Source organism: Scleropages formosus, chromosome 14 (genome assembly GCF_900964775.1).
Source record: "Scleropages formosus chromosome 14, fSclFor1.1, whole genome shotgun sequence".
In the NCBI taxonomy this organism is placed as follows: Eukaryota; Metazoa; Chordata; class Actinopteri; order Osteoglossiformes; family Osteoglossidae; genus Scleropages; species Scleropages formosus.
Window position 1 is genome coordinate 16835236 of NC_041819.1, and position 19970 is coordinate 16855205.

General features: G+C 47.0%; 1 protein-coding gene across 2 annotated transcripts in view; it reads left to right on the forward strand.

Moving 5' to 3' along the window:
* The first annotated feature begins 1984 nt into the window (after window positions 1-1984).
* Window positions 1985-19970, forward strand: part of nalf2 (NALCN channel auxiliary factor 2) — an 85437-nt gene continuing 67451 nt past the window's right edge. Inside the window, exons 1-2 of one of the 2 annotated variants that reach the window (XM_029257728.1) lie at window positions 1985-2788; window positions 2945-3656. In XM_029257728.1, coding sequence (XP_029113561.1) covers window positions 2691-2788; window positions 2945-3656 — 810 coding nt within the window. In that variant the 5' untranslated portion in view covers window positions 1985-2690. Of the gene's footprint in view, window positions 3657-19970 lie in introns of both variants that reach the window. The other variant, XM_029257729.1, reaches the window with a different exon arrangement.

The window sequence follows — 19970 nt, forward strand, 5'->3', positions numbered from 1 at the left end:
TCATTTATTCAGTAATACATTTAAAGTCTGATTTTGGTTGCTAAACTGGTCTATATTTTCAGCAGAAATGAGAACTCCGCAATCGCTGTAAAATGAATTACCGACGTCCCTCAACTTATGCAAACAGACCGTTCTTTGACCCCTTGTGTAAGTCAAAATTTACGTATGTCGGATTCCTCCTGCTGCCCCACCATTCAACATGAAAAATTTTTCCATCTCAGTTATTGCATCTTGACATTTCTGCGTTATTATTGTTGCTTTCATGCTACCTGTTCTTTCCACATGCTCCTTTATACGTGTAGCGTCCTTCACTATCGTATTTATAGTCGATATGGCTAAACCTGGTTCCCGTGCTATAGACGATAATCTTTGTCCGCCTCATACTTCCTAATTATTTTCAGTCTCATCTCCAAATCGATTGCTGTACGCTTGCGAGACGGTTCTTGTTTTCTTCTTGTTTTTATTTACATGCATTTATTTAGCAGGCACTTTTCTCCAAAGCAATGTAAAAATAAAAAATACGTGTGCATTACATTAGCAGAAAGAGAGATTTAGATGCAGATGCGTGATTCTGCAATACAGTTACGTCTTTCTTACCACCATATGAATCGATGTACATCACACGAGTGGCTGAATAAAGCCTTATCTGAATATTGACAATTCCTTACTAGTATTTTTTGTTTAGTATATATATGTATGTGTGTGTGTGTGTGTATGTATATATATAGAAACAATTATGTTACATTACAGTAGTTGCTGTGTGAAAGTTTATCCATTGTTTAACAGGCAGGATCTCAAACTTATAGTGCATGAACATTTACACATTACGTGAACTTAGTAGATTATCGTCGAAGTGAGTCCGTAGGTGGGTTTTTAAATGTGGACAGAGTTCCAGCAGTAAGTGAATCCCTCAAGTGCACGTTTACCACCAGGCATTGTGAATAATGAAATGGGTAAAAAATATGGGAAAAAAAGAACTACACTAACGAGAGGAGATGTGTACACGGCTAAAAACACACGAGAACTGGGAAGATACAGCTTCCTGCTTTGTCTGGCTATGCCAAGTTGCACTTAACATATAGTATTTCAAATTTTTTGTGTAAGCGCTATCCATAATGTGCATGCCAGGAATTTTTTTACATAAATCCGGATTTGCATAAGTCAAATTTACGTAAGTAGAGGGGTGTCCGTATATGGCTGAGTTGGTGCACTATCAACAGGATAGATGACAGGGGAGCAAGTAGGGTTAGGGTTGGGTACAACTGGTGCTTGGTTCTCTGAAGGTTGTTGGCTCAGATCTCATTTCTCCTTGATCCAAATATTTACAGTGAATTGATGCATTAAAAATGCCCTGCTCTATGAATAGATAATTCATTGCAAAGCTCATTTTCTAAAAATTGCCTGCGAGTTTGATTCGGGCTCAGTCTGTATTCATGTGAGTCTCTTTCAGGTGTCCCACTCCCTTCCCACAATCCAAAACATCAACTGAAACCGCTTGTCCTATATGGGGTGACGGGGAGCCGGAGCGTAACCCGGCAACACAGGGTGAAAGGCTGGGGGGGGGGCACTCAGGACAGGACGCCAATCCGCCACAAGGCACCCCAAGCGGGACTCAAACCCCAGACCCACTGGAGAGCAGGACCCGGTCCAACCCACTGCGCCACCACGCCCCCCCACAATCCAAAAATGCACATTTATTTGTTGAGCGGATGCTTTCCTCCAAAGTAATTTACAATGTTAAGGTACTTACAATTTTTCACCCATTTACACAGCTGGGTAATTTTACTGGAGCAATTTAAGATAAGTACCTTCCAGTGAACTACAGCTAAAAGTAAGAACTGAACCTGTGACCTTCAGGTCCAAAGGCAGCAGCTCCAACCACAATGCAACCAGCTGTCACTCTCAATTGCCTTTCATCTGTATGAGGGTCAATGAGTGTGTGTGACTGCTGGACAAGTGGTTATTGACAACAGATGGATGGATGATGTGGCACTTTCAGTCACCTTGCACAAAGGTGTCCGTTCAGCACTGAATATTAATATTTATAATGCAGATGGAGAGTGGCTTTCAGAACGGACATGTCATGCCCTTGTTTTGGGGGTTTCGCCACGGGCATGGATGGTGCAAACTCGATGTACAGGGACTGCGGTTGATCTATTCATTTCAAGCCTCCCCCTGAACTCAGGTGTGCCCGGGAGAAAAAAAAAAAGATGAATGAAAGTTGGGGAATGAATGGGTGAAGGAGCGAGTGTGAAAGGAGGCGGCAAGCACGGAGAGGACGGGAGCGCGCAGGCGCTTCGAGGCACCCGGTTCAATTAAAAAAAAAAAAAAAAAAATCAATCTCAAGGTGTTCTCTGCAAAGCTGAAGATGGCGACAGACTGAGAAGCGGCGCAGGGAGCATCGGAAAGAAGCGAATCGGGACGATGGGAAGCAAGCACCACTTCCTGCACCAGAGACGCCGGAATAAAACATCGACGAAATGAAAACACGAATGCACCGACGAGAGATGACGACAGATGAGGGGTTTTAAGTGAAACAACAAGAGGGCGAAAGAGAAAAACGCCTTTGCTTTGTTGCGCGCCCGCCACGCGCTGCAGGACGCGCGCGCGAGGATGCTCCTCCGCACAGCTTCGCCGCGCGCACAAATCCCGGACGTAGAAGGAACCTTCGGCTTTGCGCTCTGCGGCGGATGCCGCTGAAAACGAGAGCTCGGGAAGTTGCTTTTCTTATTCTGTGCGTGGAGGGGCGGTGGGGAGAAATGCTGCTCAACATCATGTTGCGAAGGAGGTAGGTGACATTGTTGGGGGAAGGGGGGGGAGGCAAAATTGGAGAGGAGGATAAAAAAAATTTTAAAAAATTGAAAAATAAAAAAAAAAGCAAGCGGAGATCGCCTTTTTTGCATCCCCCCTGAAATATGATCAGGGGTGCTTGGATGTACCGCAGGGAAGATGACGCCGCGTTAGAGATCTGCTGTGCACCCGAGCAAAGCGACAAGCCGTGCGCCGACTCCGAGCGGGCGCAGAAATGGCGAATGTCCCTGGCGTCGCTGCTCTTCTTCACCGTGCTCCTGTCTGACCACCTCTGGCTGTGCGCCGGGGTGAAGCTGCTCTCCAAGGACCGTAGCGGCCGCAGGTCGTGGGGCAGCGCCGCCGCCGACGAGGAGGAGGGCGGCGGCCACGCGGTGCGAAACAACGGTCTCCACAGCCACGCGGCGGCTCCGGCGACGAGAGACCCCGCGTGCGCGGACGCCGGGAGCAGCTCGCGCCTCGAGTCCGCGTGCGCCGCGCTGCACTGGCGCGGCGCGGGCTCCTGGGTCGCGCTCGCGGCGCACAACAGGTCCGCGCTCTCCCCGCACGCGCTGCTCGCGCACTTCAGGGCGTTCAGCCTGTCCTTCTGCGACTCCTACACTATGTCCGACCTTCTCGTGGGCATGGCCGAGCCGGACGGCCTGAATTGCAGCCTCCAGAACATGGTGTGGGATTTGGCGAGCGGCCGGGTGGCGCTGGACGACGACGAGGACGTGTGCGGCTCCTGCATCCAGGCGTACATGAGGCTGGACCAACACGCTCAGGAAAAATACGAGGAGTTCGAGCTCCTCTTTCTCAAGTATTTACCAGAGGATTACTCCGTCAGATCGCGGTTAGAGGACTGCAAGGTAAGCGCGCGCGGCTCACCTGTTGCCCGCGGCTCGCTCGGCTCCCGAGTCACACGCGCGCAACATGATGGAAGTCAACGCTTAGGCGCGTCGTACTCGACGCGACGCGACGCAAAAAACGTCGTGCACGTGGCGAGTTGCGCGCGTCCCGCGGCTGTCCGCGTGGGAGCGCCGTCCCTCGGGTGGCCTCCGATGTGCGCTGTGAAAGGGCAGAAAAAGCAAAGAAAGAAAAAATTGCCTGTGACCTACCTACCTACATCTTTTTGCAAATGGCATCTACATCGACCCAACATTACTGCAAATGCCCCACAACAGAACATGATTATATTAAATACACCTCCACTAGTAACCGTGAGTTTGTGACACATCCCCCCAAAAGATGGCTGCACTGGTCAATTCACAGGAACCACTAGGAATCATTTTTGTTTCCTCTCAAAGTGAATTTCACTTTTTTTTTATAGAAACGTGTATGCTCTTATTAAAAAGGTGTTTAGATGTAAAAGCTAGAACAACCCAGCGGCATACCTGTTGTCATGTCAGGTGGGTTGATCAGGGGACGAAAAACATGACGCCGAGCAATACGGGCTTTTTGGGAATAAATTAGGTTTGCTAAAGTGAATTCTTTAAATTTTGTTAGAACATGATTCTGTGGTCTGAGGAAAAGGAACAGCAGGGAAAGCAGCTTGAGAGGGTTTTTCTTTTTCCTATTGACCATTCAGCTGGTCCTTGTGCAGGGCTCCAAACACGTGTTCAGTTGTGGACATTTTATTTGATCATACTAGGAATACCTGCTTGTGCAAAGTGGCTTTATTGCTTTAAACCTTCATCCCAGTAGAGTAATGTCAAAGCTTAACTTTGGTATGGTGTTGGATTTGTACACAGGAATCATGCTTTAAACCAGAATTTGCCGAACACCCGTTTAGGAACATGGTGGAATATCGTTTCAAACCAACCGATATTTGCACGTTTTTACTTGGCAGTTTTGTTTGCATCTTCTTGTCGTAATGGGTAATATTTTGGATCCTAAGGCTTGCAGAAATCCTGCAAAAGGCCTCGGAGCTCTGGAGCGTTTCCTTGCTCAAGTCTCTTGCATGTACTGTAGCAAACACTGGGGCAGCTGGTATGCTTCTCAGGTTGCCATGTTTGTTTTACCTCGTTTTTCAGCAGTCGCCTTGCTGCCTGTGCTTGGTGCTGGTGATGGCACCCTTTAGACCCCGGCTGGTACTGCCTAGTCTTTTGATGTTGGACTTCCAAGGCAAGCTGGCTCTACTGATGGGGGTATTTATGACTCATTAAGCAGCTCGGGGCACCAGTCGTCTTGAGGACCCCATGCCTTTCTTGGTTGTTAATAACGCCGTTGAGCTCCTTTCTGTATCTTTAATGAGAACTTAAGCAACCCAGATTTCCTATTTCCAGCCAGCTTCAAAGTCTCAGGGTATTAGTGGCAGGCGGCAAAAGAGTGAACCAGGTTTACCTCACCAGACTGAAATGCATCTGCAGACAGGCAATCAGCACGTAGATAAACTAACAGCAAATCTAACAGTTTACATTTAAATTTGGTATCAAGGATAAACTATGTATAAAAACCAACAAGACAAAAATGTGAAAACATCTCTGTACGCCTCTAGATTTCTTGACATACTGCCAGCATACACGATTTAAAAGATGCCACCTGATAAAACGTTGCTAATAGATGTTTGAATTCTTCTTATCCATTCGAATAAATGATGCCCTAAGGTGCAGTGGCAAGGCAAACACATTATTCCAGTGTCTTGGTTTCAGCAAGGAGATGCTGCAGTCACTGATCATCTGTCCCTGCATTAATTATCCCAAATGCCATATATGCACATTCACCAGTTTTAATGAGGATAACAGGCCTGTTCATGAATACAGGAAACTGGCAGTTTATATAAGGGAAATGGCATGTGTACAATGTGAATTATTTATTACATTTTTGCCTGTGTCGTCTTCAGCAGTAGAATTCCTGTAAGATGTAGAAAAGTGTGTTGCTAAAGTGTAAGTTTTGTTGCACAGTAACAAGAAGAAGAAATCAGATTTGTGTGAGCCATTGCCACATCAATTTGTGGTCCCCTCCTAAAATCACTACAGAAGAAGCAATTAAATTGCCCTCAAATGTCACAGTCACTGTAATTAGGTAAAGGAAGAAAACTATTTGTAAAATATTTACGCTGCATGTACCAATTCTCCATTATATTCAACGTAAAGCCAGAAGTTCAGCATCTGTACAGTATTGTCAGGGAACTCTGGTTTCTAAAATTCTTGGTCGTGTTCTCCTTGGCCGTGAAAACTATTTTCTCTGTGCTGTTCTTATTATTAAAGGCCAGAACCACTGTATGAAATGTGTGTTCACAGAATAGCTGAGCAGTTTTGGACTTTGTTGTTTTTTTGTAAGACTGCGGCAGACGGTTTACGTTGAGGTTCCTCGCTATGTAAGTGGCATCGTGGTGTAGAAGTTCACGCTCATGTCTCGTAGTACTGGACTTGTGCATTTGGGAGTAGGTTCTAGCCTAGCTCAGGGTGTGTGGGTTTGAATGTTCTCCTTGTGTTTTGCATTTTGACGACATGTGTGGAAGATGCAGTGGTGAACCACTGCTGAACTGTCCCTTTGCATGGAAACCACACGAGTAGTGACTTTGAAACCAGTTTGTCTTAACAGGACATGTTCTTACCTACCTGCCCAAGTGGTAGGGCACGAACTAGGAATGAGATCTTCTGCTTCACATTTTCCTGTGTTCACATATGACACAGACTATGAGACACCACAGTCAGCCACTCATCCACTGATGGTGTCAAGACTTACTATAAGCTGTCATAATTCTACAAATCCCCAAACATATTCAGACCTCGGACACAAAAGACTGACGCCTCGGTGCTTAGGCGGCCTCTGGGCTCACTCTGCAGACAAGATTAGTAAACCCTGGCCTTCACAGTGCTGACTCAGGCTTTGCAGTCAGCCCTTCATCTTAACCAGGGGAACCAGAGGAATTCCTGAGGTATGAGATATGAAGTTTCCTTATGTTCTGTAATGTTGTGGAATTTCTTAATCTGTCAGTTTTGTCTAATGCAATTGAAATTCAGTCTGAAACAGGTTTATTAAGATCCCTGGGTGCTTTTTATTGCTGAAAGTGAAGATTATGCCGCCAAACAAGATGAAAATAAGTCATAATTAAAAAGATGTCTCCACATCTAATCATAATGTAGCTAACGTTAAGAAAGACATATTATAATCATGTAGATATAATGAAAGAAGAGGTGGCCAGAGCACAATTAATATACGGTAGATGAAATGGCTCTACATACAGACCAAGACACATGCAAGCTGTAATGTTAATAGGTAAGTGCAATAAACTGTGTTTTTTAACAAATCGAAACTTAAGTGCATTTTCCAGAATGTAAATAGCTAAAAGGGATGATTCCAGGATTAAAGATTAAAGATCAAGTTAGCGAAGAGTTGGTTCCTTAACTACCAAGCAGTCAGACCGAAAACGCAATTTCCTGTGACAGCTACCGGCTGATCAGCTGGACCCTGTTTACTTCAATAATATTTGCAAATGGCCCAGATAAAACTGGCAGCATAAGAAATTGGCTTACATGAACTTGCACAGCATGAAAGACAGATCTGTGCAGACATCAGAGGGGTGGCAAAGGACGGGAACTGGGTTGTGCTCTCGTGTTGTGTTTTCTTTTGTCTCAGAACCATCGGTATGCCCAGAACCTTTGGACTCCTTCAGACCAGCATACAGATTTACCGCATGTTTCACCTCGAGCTTTGCGGCCAGCAGACGGTCTCTCCTCCTCAGCTCTTAACTTGACACCCTTTTCGCACTCGCATGCCAGTACAAAATGTCCTGTGCTGCCCCACAGACGGGGCAGGATGCGCCCCCTCCCCCCACACGCATACACTCTGATTCATTCTTTTCTGCACAGCAAATTTACTTGCTGCACTTTCTAGAACAGAGAAAATGCTAAAATTCTCTGGAGTCAAACAGCCTCTGCATTCAGATTACAATTCTGTTTCTCTTCATCCTTGTGATTTACCATAAAACTGATGAAACCAGTCCTTATTCACACCAGTTTATGTCCCGGCATGCAGCAGTGTGATTCAATATTCTCTCCCTGGCAGCAGAGAAATGATAATTTTATGACAGAGAAAAGCCTATAAGGGGGGAGATTACTGTCTTGAAATAATTCTCAAAGGTAATGTGTTATGCCTACGTAAGAATTAAGCAATCATTTGCCTTTCGACTTTAATCGGGCATTTACATAGGGATGTAGATTTTATGGCTGTTTTAAAATGGGTTGCAAATACTGGCCACTTAGGCATCAATTAAATGAGCATGCAAAATAAATTTAGTATATTGAATTACCTCTATATCATAGACATACACTGTAACGGATTATGGGAAGGAACAATTCATGCATTCATGTGGAACTGTTTGTTTTGCTTAACGGTGCAGGCTTTGAAGAGAGTGCTGCTTGTTTAGCATGAGCTATCATTGCTCTAAGTAAATAATGCAGCCCACCTTTGGTCATAAAATTTGAGTGATATCAATTCATGCAAATGTTATATCATACAGTTGTACTCTGTCATGCGCAGGATGCGTTTACTTGGAGAAAGTTTAGGCCTTGATGCTAAAAGTTGGACTTTCGAAGGTCTCCAAGTTTGCTGCAATGGAGTTTCAGGATTTTACCAAGCCATGTAATTTCATACAAGGTGCATGGTCTGTGGAGGAACACTCAGCAATGACCAGCCACCCAGGTTGTACTGAGGTTGTTCTGCTTAATGTCCTTCAAAATGCAGAGATTAAGCAGAGATTAAGTTTTTCGCTTCTTAAACAGCCGTGCTGCTCTTGAAAAAGCTTTGTTTATGTGAGTATTTTTGTCATCAAGGGCTGGACTACGGAGGGAAAATGTTCACTATGATACGCACCCCAGATGATCAGTTTGGATGCGGTTCGTGTCAGACATTGACATGTACTACTTGTTGTCTGCAAGGACATTCTGCATTCTGGCAAATTTGTTTTCTGAGGTGCAAAAAAGTGTTGGACAACAACACAGTGTGTCTCCAGATGATCGTTCGGGACAGTAACATGATGTGCTTCACCATCTTTGCCTTGTGGAGGAAGGAGTAGCGCTGGGCTATGCATGGAATGGCAAAAGTACTGTCGAAAGGACTTGTTTGTTGTGAAACTCCTTGATCCATTGCCATTTGTCAGGAACATAAAGGATGACTCATTGGAGCAGTAGCACATTCCTCCACTGCTCAGCGGTGAATGGGACAAACTCTTTGCTCTTCTTGAACTACAGAGCAAGTGTTGCCAGGTCCTGTGAGCGAACCATACATGGTCACCCGGTCACTGAAGCCCACCTGTCTGGTGCAATTACTTTTGAGAAGATGGGATGAGGTTCCCATTTCTTGGTCTCACTGGTGGCCTGGATTTAATGCCCATACACTTCATACCTCGAGATCACTTTATGCGGCCGCTAGTCGTACAAGAGAGGATTCTTTTCTACTGTTTTTATGGCTTGAACGCAATATGAGTGTCTTGTGACACGTTAGCAATTTCAATATCCTGTTTGACCACAGAAAAGAATACTAATGAATTCACACACACCCACACACGAAGAAGACTGCATGTCGAAGATTAGCATGTTCAGCATAACAGTCACACACAATATTTGCCTTAATATTTTACAGCCGAGGTACAGTGAATGAACGCAGATAAACAAACTTTCGTTGAAGGGCAGGAAGAGAGGGATTCTGGGAAGAGAGAGAGCGAACATGACCCACACAGTTCCAGGCTACCTGAGACTACTGACAGTATGTCTGAGTTTGTATGGAGATAAATAATGGGTTTATATTTATTCCTGGGGGGTGGAGTGGCGCAGTGGGTTTGACTGGGTCCTACTCTCCAGTGGGTCTGGGGTTCAAGTCCTGCTTGGGGTGCCTTGTGACGGACTGGCATCCCGTCCTGGGTGTGTCTCCTCCCCCTCTGGCCTTATGCCCTGTGTTGCTGGGTAGGCTCTGGTTCCCTGTGACCCTGTATAGGAGAAACGGTTCAGAAAATGTGTGTGTGTGTGTGTGTGTATTTATTCCTGTACCTGATGCTTTTCTACAAAGCAACTTATGAGCTACCTACCACTGTTTACCCACTTGTACAGCTGGGTAATTTTTACTGGAGCTGTTTAGGTGAAGTACCTTGTTTTAGGGTACTACAGCAGTAGGGGAGATTCAAGCCTGTGACACTCAGATTCCAAGACAGCAGCTCTCACCACTACGCTATCAGCTGCCCCTGTTATGTTGTTTCATATGTTTTCCTTGCCTGTGCTTTAATGAATTCATACTGGGTTTCCATGAACAGGACGCATGGCTCCTTCCGTACACCTCAATATTTATTTTTCATGAGTACCTAACAGAGACTCCTGTTATGGCAGCATAGCCAAACAGCTCTCCCGCTAGCCCCACCGCGATGTGTGTCAGGCATCGACATGTCCCCCTTCCTCTGTTTGGCGATAACATCCTGCATTCTGGCAAATTTGTTTTCCAAGGCGTGAAGGAGTGGAGGCAACACCAGAGTGTGTCTTAGATGAAGCAACGGTTCATTGGGGTTTCTGGGGAGAGAAGCTCTTTTTGTGTGTGTGTGTGTGTGTGTGTGTGTGTGTGTGTGTGTGTGAGACACACCTCACAGTTGTTCCAACTGCTGTAATCTTTCAGCAGTATAAGAACTGAAATATCTCATAAGATGAATACTACACAGAAGATGAACTGTACAGTATGGCCCGGTTCTTTGCCTTGTGAAGTGTAAATTGCGAGTGGATGCACCAAAGGAAAGGCACAGCGAGGGCCAAGTGTGGTAAGGCCCGAGGCAATACCTGCCTGATGTCACAGCCTATTATTATTAGAACACTTGCATAATCCTTGAGACTTAACGTAGTATTAATGTAAATTGGGAGTTCTGCTGTTCTTAAGCACAAACGTCTTGAAGAACCTGGGTAGCATATTATACAGGTGTTCTTCCAATTGGTGGATCAGAGCTGAGGCATAAAATATAGAATATTATACAGTACCAGTCAAAAGTTTGAGGACAGACAGGTAACTTGAGCAGTATGTGTATGGAGGAACTGGACAGTAGAGTGAAAGCAAAGCAACCTGCAAGTGTCCTGCATCTCTGAGAAGTGCTTCGGGAGAATTGGGAAGATGAAAAAGAATGGATTCTGTTACGTGTTATGTGTCAAACTGTATTTCTGATTTATTCCTTTTTCTGTATGTATAGGGGACAATATGTGATGTCGTGGTTAGAGCAGTTACCTTGCTATCAGAAGGTCTCTAGTCTGAATCCCAGCTCCTGCTTTTGTATCCTTGATCAAGGTACTTACCCTGATACAATAAGAATAATCTGCCATGTGAAAAAGTAAATTGCTGTAAGTTTACTTGTTTGACATTGCAAGGTTGTACTTTGCTTGAAGCAAAGGCGTCATTAAGGTAAAGCTTGCTTGTAAAAGAATATTACAGTACATTTACATTTATTTATTTAGCGCATGCTTTCCTCCAAATCAGCATACATCTTAGACAAAAATATGTAAAACAATGAGTATGTTACATCAAAAGAAGGAGAACTTTGGATGCAAACACTTGATTTTAGAGTTCAGTGAATTTGTACACCAGAGTATGTCTGCGACAAAGCAGTGGGTGAGCAGTAGTCCAGGTGGGAGGGTCTGGACCAGGAGTTATGAAGAGTTTGTTGTGAGATAAGGGTGCATCCTGTGGATGTTATTCAGGATGTATCTGCTGGACCAGGATGTGACTTCAGTACGTTATGAGAAGGACAGACGTGAGTCGATCATTACTCTCAGGCTCTTAGACGATGAGGTAAGCAAATGAGTGAATTAGCCAGTTTGACAGAGATTTCTCGACAGGAAGACAGACAAGCTGGGAGGTGAACGAGATACTGAGTTCTAGGTTATGATCAGACATACGGGCAGGAATGTCTGAAAAGCAAGCGAGGAAATGTCTATAGCTCTGGAAAGTAGAGTTTAGTTTAGTTTAGAACTGAGTAGAGTAGAGAGCTGAGTATCATCGGTGTAGCAGTGGTAGGAGAATCCATGGGAGGCAATCACAGAGCCGAGGGAAGAGGTATAGATTGAGAAGAGTAGGGGGCCCGGTACTGAGCCCAATGGGACGCCAGTTGAGAGAGGCTGAGAGGATGATCAGGAGCCCCACCACACCACTTGGTAGGATCTGTCTGATAGGAACCATGTGCATGCCTATCAGTATGGGAAAACCTATTTAGCATACAGTTGTGCTATTTTTGCGAACAAAGGAAGGAATAAAAAGTTGTCTTTTGCATACAAATAAACATTCTGCTATAATCAAATGAAAGCATATTATTGTTTGGTCAAATTGGCAACACCACTTTTTAGCAACCCCTGTTACCAACTGGTAGTGTAATGGTTAGTGCTGCTGACTTTTGACCCAAAGGTTGTAGGTTCAAATCCCTACTCTAACTGTTAGACCCTTAAGTAAGGTACTTCCCCTAAATTGCTACAGTAAAATTACCCTGTAGTATAAATGGGTAAATAATTGTAAGTGGGTTTGGAGAAAAGCATCAGCTAAATGAATAAATGTAGCTATATTATATTTGTAACCCAGACTTTACAATTCAAGGACTCCCTATAGTTTTTGAAATCAAAAGGCAAAACTGACTAAGTCAGAGGAAACAATTGCTGACCAGAGAATTTATAAACACTTCTTACTTCATGGGGGTTGGTCTAAAGTGAAAAGAAAACTTATTGTCAGACAGACGGGCTGGAGACAGGAGGTAAAGTAATGGCCCAAGTGCGGGTCGGCTTTATTTCAGCAGGGGATCGCTGGGACAGACGAAAACAGTGGTCAGGGACAGGTGAGGTTAGTTCGGGGCGCAGATGTCGGTAAACGGGCGAAGCAAGTCTCAGTCGTCAGATCAGAACACGAAGCAGGGACTAAGGCAAGGAGTAAACGCTGATACTGCAACTCCACGAAGGGAGGTATTTGCAAGAATCCGCACCTTCGTGCGGTTACGGAGCTCCCTTTATACCTGACAGGGTTAACAAGCGGCAGGTGCGGTCGCTCGGCTTGATCCCGGGGGCGTGACAGTGCCCCCCACCCTACGGGAGGACGCAGTGGCCTGCCAGTGCCGAGGGGGGCGCCCCCTGGGCCGAGGCGCTGGGCAGTCCGGATGGTCCCTGTGGAAAGTGGCGATCAGGTTTGGGTCCAGGACGTCCTTCGCCGGCACCCAGCTGCGCTCCTCCGGGCCACATCCCTCCGAGTCCACCAGATACTGCAGACGGCTGCGGCGCCTTCGGGAGTCCAAAAGCTCTCACACTTGGTACGCCAGGGTCCCATCTACCTGCATCAGCAGAGGCGGCACTGCATCTCGCGGGGCCTGGAGGTGAGATACTGTATACAGTTTTAGGAGGGAGACATAGAAGGAAGGATGGACTTGGAGAGACTTATGCAGGCACAGGCGATAAGTTACTTGAGTGACCTGACAGATGATCCGATAGGGGCCTACGTACCGGGGACTGAGTTTCCGGACAGGAGACGCAGCTTCAGGTCCCTGGTGGACCCTTCCGTCACTGGCCGGGATGGAAGGTGATACAGCGACAGTGGCGATCGGCTGTTGCTTATACTGGCGCTCGCTTCAGAGGAGCTGGGCTGCTACCAACCTCCAGGTTTCCTCACTGTCCCGGTACCAGGCGTCAGTGGCGAGGACTTCGGTGCGTTCTGGATGCCAAGGGAACAGGGGAAGCTGATACCCTAGGACACATTGAAACGGGGTAAGTCTGATGGATGAGTGAGACAGGGAATTATGGGCAAATTCAGCCCAAGGGAGGAAGCAGGCCAGTTGGTGTTGTTTTTGGCTGCAATAACAATGCAGGAAGCGGCTTAGGTCCTAGTGTAATCTCTCCACCTGTCCGTTGGCCTGCAGATGATGCCCGGACGTTAGGCTCACTGAAACCCCCAGTTTCCGCCAGAACGCCTTCCACAGCCATGAGGTGAATTGCGAGCCTCTATCGGAGACGATGTCCTCCAGGAGGCCAAATAGGCGGAAGATGTTCTGAAATAGGGCTTCTGCGGTTTCCATGGCCGAAGGGAGTTGCAGCAAGGGCAGCAAGCGACAGGACTTTGAAAACCGATCAAGGACAGTGAGGATAGCGGTGTTACCTTGGGATACCGGGAGGTCCACCAGGAAGTCAATCGACACGTGTGACCAAGGCCGAACTGGAATAGGGAGGGGCTTGAGCAAACCTGCGGGCTTCTGAGTGGGGGTCCGGGCCTGTGCATAGGTCTCACAGGCCTCCACGTATTCCTGTACATCCTCCTGGGTGTCCTGCCGCTGGGGGAGTCGTGCGCCCACTCAGGAGAGAGGGTTGAAGGCGGACTGGCACATATTCCTTACCTTCTGGCCTATCCGTGGGTCCGGGGTCCTTTTCTTGGGCTACCTGGAGCCCCTGCTGGAACTGCCATCTTACGGGAGCCACCACGCACTGTTCCGGTAAGAAGGGAGCGGGTAAAGTCCTTTCCGGTTTCCGGCCATGTACTCAAGACAGGGCCTCTGCCTTGATGTTTTTTGACCCCAGCCTGTAAGTTACGGTTAATCTAAACCGGGTAAAAAACAAGGCCCTGCATGCCTGACGGGGGTTCAGCCGCCGTGCCTTTTGCAGGTACTCGAGATTTCGGTGGTCCGTCAAAACGAGAAAAGGATGTTCAGCACCCTCTAGCCAATCTCGCCATTTCTCTAACGCCAATTTAACCAACAGTTCCCAGTCCCCAATGCCATAATTGCACTCGGTTGGAGTCAGCTTCCGTGAATACAATGCACATGGGTGGAGTTCTGGGGGAGTACCTTGTCTCTGCGAAAGGATCAGTACCGACCCCTACTTCCGAGGCGTCCACCTCCACCACGAACGGGAGCAAAGGATCTGGGTATTGCAGGATCAGTACCGTAGCGAACCTCTCCTTGAGGTTCTGAAACACTGTCTGGGCCTCCTCGATCCATGCCAGCTTCGTTCTTTTTCCCCGCAACACTGCCGTCAGCGGGGCTGCCACCGAGCTAAAACCCCTGATGAACCTGCGGTAGAAGTTAGTGAAGCCCAAAAAGCACTGCAGGACTTTGACAGTCTTGGGACGGGGCCAGTCCAGGACTGCCTGGACCTTGTTTGGGTCCATAGCCATGCCGTCAGCCTTCAGAACAAACCCGAGGGAGGAGATGTTTCTGATGGAACACACATTTTTCTCCCTTGACGTACAAACAGTTCTCCAACAATCTCTAATACCTGCCTCACCAGGCAGACATGCTGGTCCATTGTCTGGGAGTATATGAGGATGTTGTCAAGGTACATGAGATCTCCCTTCTTTACCAGGTCCGCCAAAACATGATTTACAAAGGCCTGGAACACTGATGGCGCATTGGCTAGGCCGAACGGCATGACCAAGTAGTTGTAGTGCCCTAAGGAGGTGCTAAACGTGGTCTTCCACTCATTGCCTTCCCAAATTTGGATGAAGTTGCAGGCGCTGTGCAAGTCCAGCTTGGTAAACACTCAAGCCCCATGGACTTGTTCCAAAGCAGCGGTAATGGAGGCAAGGGGTGTGGGTATTTAACCGTGATCGCGTTCAGCCCTCGATAGTCAATACAGGGCCGCAGCCTTCCGTCCTTCTTAGCAATAAAAAAGAATCCAGCGGCTGCTGGGGAAGTGGACGGCTTAATGTTCCCGGAGGCCAAGGCTTCTTTCACGTACTCCTGTAGTGCCAGTTGCTCGGGTAACAACAAGAGGTAGATCCTACTCCTAGGGGAGACACGCCCGGCAGCAGATCAGTAGCACAATCCCATAGCCTATGTGGGGGTAAAGTAGCCGCCTGGCTCTTACTGAAAACCTCGGCGAGGTCCTGATGCTCCCTGAGCACGACAAAAGCCTTGGATGCTTTCGGGCCCTCCACAGAAGTGGCCCACCAGGGTAGGGTCAAACAAGTGGTGGCGCACTACGGTCCCCATGCCACTAACTCCCCCTTGCTCCAGGAGAAGACCGGGTCGTGCTTAGCCAACCACGTGAACCCCAATATCACTGGCGTCTCTGTGGACCGTATAAGATAAAACGTGAGGTCCTCGGTGTGACACGCCCTGACCCAGACCCACAATGGCACTGTCTGTTTCTTCACCACCCCTGTATCCAGCAGCTGCCCTTCCAGGGCACTGATCCAGCATGTGACTTCACATTCGTGCACTGAAATGTTGTGGTGCTGGGTGAAGGTTGCGTCCATAAAACAGCTGGCGTCCCCTGAATCAATCAATGCGTGAGTCCGTACCCGGGAGGCCCCCCAGGACGTCTCTAGTGGTACCGTGAGCTGGGTCTCAGTGCGGAGGGCGGCACTCACCTCTGCGCCATAGCGGGGTTTGCTAGCAGGTTGTTTCACAGGGCAGTCTACTCGGAAGTGCCCCGACCGTCCACAATACAGACACAACTGGCCCCGGAGCCGCCGCTGTCTCTCTTCGGGAGAGAGGTGCCCCTGTCCCAGCTGCATGGGTTCTGGGGCTTCAAGAGCCGCCGGTGTTTTCAATGGGGGCAGCCAGGGGCGGGGTCGATGATCCCATGCAAGGTTATTCACGATGATCGCGTTTTCAATAAAGCGATCGAGGGTCCAGTCCTCCCCTCAGTATGCAAATTCAGCTTGGATCTGAGGATGCAGCCCATGGCGGAAGGATGCCAAAAGGGCAGCCTGGTCCCAGCCACTCTTCTCTGCCAGGGTCCGAAACTCGAGGGAGTAGACTGCCATGGTCTGGTTCCCCTGCTGGATCACCATCAGGCGGTCGCTGGTCGAGCGTGCCAACAGCAGGTGGTCGAACACCGCCTGAAACTGCTTCAGGAAGCGTTTGTAGGTGGTGGACTCCCACTTTTGCCAGACCACCGTAGCCCAGTCCAGCCCGCGGGTCCGGTGAGGAGAGCAATCAAATAAGATATTTTCCTGGGATAAGAACAATAAACATGGGGCTGGCTCGTGAACACCAGTTCGCGCTGCAAGATGAAACCCCGGCATTTCTCAGACGAGCTGCCGTACGTTTTGGGCGTGACCAGCTAGGGGCCCATCGCTGGCAGGCACGGGGTGACTTCTGGTGACATGGGGGGTGCTCTCATGGCGACCAGTTCGAGCGACGTGGCGGGTCTGGAAATCGGTGACTTATGCACCACATTCTGGAGCGTTTCAAGGATCTGCTGCAGGGTCTGATCATGTGACACGGACACCGCGTCTTGCAGGCGCTCCAACTCTGCTGGGTCCATAGACGACTGGCAGATTCTTCTGTCAGACAGACGGGCTGGAGACAGGAGGTAAAGTAATGGACCCAAGTGCAGGTCAGCTTTATTTCAGGAGGGGATCGCTGGGACAGATGAAAACAGTGGTCAGGGACAGGTGAGGGTCGTTCGGGGCGCAGACATCGGTACACGAGCGAAGCAAGTCTCAGTCGTCAGGCGAACACACGAGGGTTAGAAGCCAGGAGATCAGAACCCAAAGCAGGGACTAAGGCAAGGAGTAAACGCTGATACTACAACTCCACGAAGGGAGGTGTTTGCAAGAATCCGCACCTTTGTGCGGTTACGGAGCTCCCTTTATACCTGACAGGGTTAACAAGCCGCAGGTGCGGTCGCTCAGCTTGATCCCGGGGGCATGATGTTTATTGCCATCATTCACTACATTGCAAAGAAATTTTTGTACAAAAGTAATGAATTTTAGAAATATTTTAATGCTCTGTCCTCTGGCAGTTTGGTTTAGGCATTCTGCCAAGTCATCTAAGTAAAATTCAAATGGGAAATTATTGTAAATATTACATAGTGGTGCCACTTCTTTAATGCCTCTCTGCCATTGATGGTACTTTTATTATTTGCACCTAGTGCCACAGACACTAGTAACTTTTAATCAGGTAAAATACTGCATATTGAAAATATGTACAACACTGTGCACCTTCATTAAGATTATTTATTTATTTATTTGCCCCTGGGCTAAAATTGAATCAGTCTAAACTGTACCTAAGCAGAATATGGATACCCAATGCAATGGAAAGAGATCTCTGGCAGCCCTGAAAGTGAGAAATATTAACAGGGTCTGAGGTGTTAATGTGTGACTGGACCATTAATCAAATTAAATAACAATCCTTCCTCACTGCATTTTTACCAGGCCAGACAGCCTTCCTCTGAGGAAACACAGTTGGATTACAAACACACATGAAAGAAATCCCGCTGTAGTCACTCCAAGCGGCCTGGAAGCCAGCCTCTGATAACAGGTTTCTGCATTACGTGTTATCTGCCCTTGATTTACAGAGGGAGTTAATACCATACTAATGAATGTAAACAGAGCGGTTGAGTTTTGAAATGACCGCAACACAACCCTTTGTTCCACCATGTGCTCTGAACCAGACGTGGCGTGTTCATCCAGAGGTTGCATATGCTTTGACAAAGGGACAGAATGGGCCACTGCCCTCCTGGATTAGATTTAGAGTCGCTTCTGTTATTTCTGCTCAATCTACATACGTTTGGGCCACAAGTGTAGTGGTTCGAGCCTTCATCTTGCACCCAGATGAGCCCAGTTTGAATCCATCCTCCTGTTGTATAGCCCTTGAACAATGTAGTTGCTCTGAGTTGCCCCACTAAAAATTACCCCTTGGTAAATAAGCATATGGAGTATAAGTTGCTTTAGAGAACTGTCAGCTCCATTAATAAATATCTCAGTATAAGTGTTGTTGGCGGTGGCTGAAAGGTGGAGCCAGATTAGAGTTGGCAGAATTTTTTTTTTTTCAGTAGTTAGAAGTATTAGACTGCGTTTGCGAATTTGGGCGAATGCTTAGTGTGCTTTCTGTCTTGGCTTAGGCACACCTGCTTTCGAGCAAGGTTGCAGAGCTCCCCTCGTAGGGACACCATTGAGCAAAAGAGCGAAGTGGTATATGAGGGAGTATGGGGACAAGTGCCAGGTATACAATATATATGCTATGTGATTTACAGATGTGCGTGGCCAGTGGTTTAATCAAATACTTTTCTCCTACAGTTGCATTTATATAAACTCTAATTATTTGCTCAATTTTATTTTCTATGAATCCAGCACGGCGAAGTAGACGTGGTGCTTTTTTTTTTTTTTTTTTAATAAAAATGTTCACAGGCAAAAAAAACTTGTGTTTTTGGGTGCATCTGTCACAACCTTTTGTTTTCAGCAGTTACTGTGCACGCACAGTTAAAACATAATTTTGAGGCAAGCACTCTAACTATATATTCAAGTTTGACCGTTGATTAAACTCAGAAACAGATACAGAAACTGTGTACACAAACCCACTAAGGGCTGGCATTATACTAACCCTCTCGGTAATGTATAATTAAGCAGTTGTGCCTCATAGATGTTTTCATGATGCTTGCTAGAAATTAGCTACATGATTCTTTCACAGATAAAATGTGTATTAATTGTACCCTTTCGCTGAACTGTGCAAGCATGTGGTCCCTTGTGGTGCGCTGATTTTTGGTGTTTCACATCTCTGTAGGACAGCATGGTGTTGCAGCGGTTAAGTGTCTAACTGTATAGTTCATGGGCTGTGGTTCTGGGTCTGGTACGAAGTCAGTCTGTGTGTGGTCTGGACATCCACCCCCTGTGTGCATGCATGGGAATGCCCTGCACCTGGCTGGGATGCTGTCCAGGTGTGTCCCACCTTGTCCCCTGTCCCTATAGGGACTGCTTCTCTTTATTTGTGGAAATGGATGGAGATCTCTGACATCTAGGTAAACAGATTTAAACACAATCTTATCTGGTACAATAATTACTGTTTATGGTGTTAATCAGGTATTTTACTTTTTAAGGCTACTTAAAATGTTACTTTATTTAACTGCTGGTGTAGCTTTAACCTCAATAATGGGGGCATGCAGTATTTTGAATAATACTTCAACAAAATTTTAATTACATTATTTTAAGTGTGGGGGCACGATGGCACAGCGGGTTTGGCCGGGTCCTGCTCTCTGGTGGGTCTGGGGTTCGAGTTTCGCTTGGGGTGCCTTGTAACGGACTGGTATCCCGTCCTGGGTGTGTCCCTTCCCCCTCTAGCCTTATGCCCTGTGTTGCCGGGTTAGGCTCTGGCTCACTGTGACCAGTGTGTGTGTGTATTTCAAGTGTGTCATTTTCTTTTGCCTTGTATGTTTCCAACATTTTTAGAAAGTGTTTTAGTGAGACAAATAAAGCTATTGAGAAAGGCTATTGATGAGCAATTTAAGAAAGATGAATCTGATCAG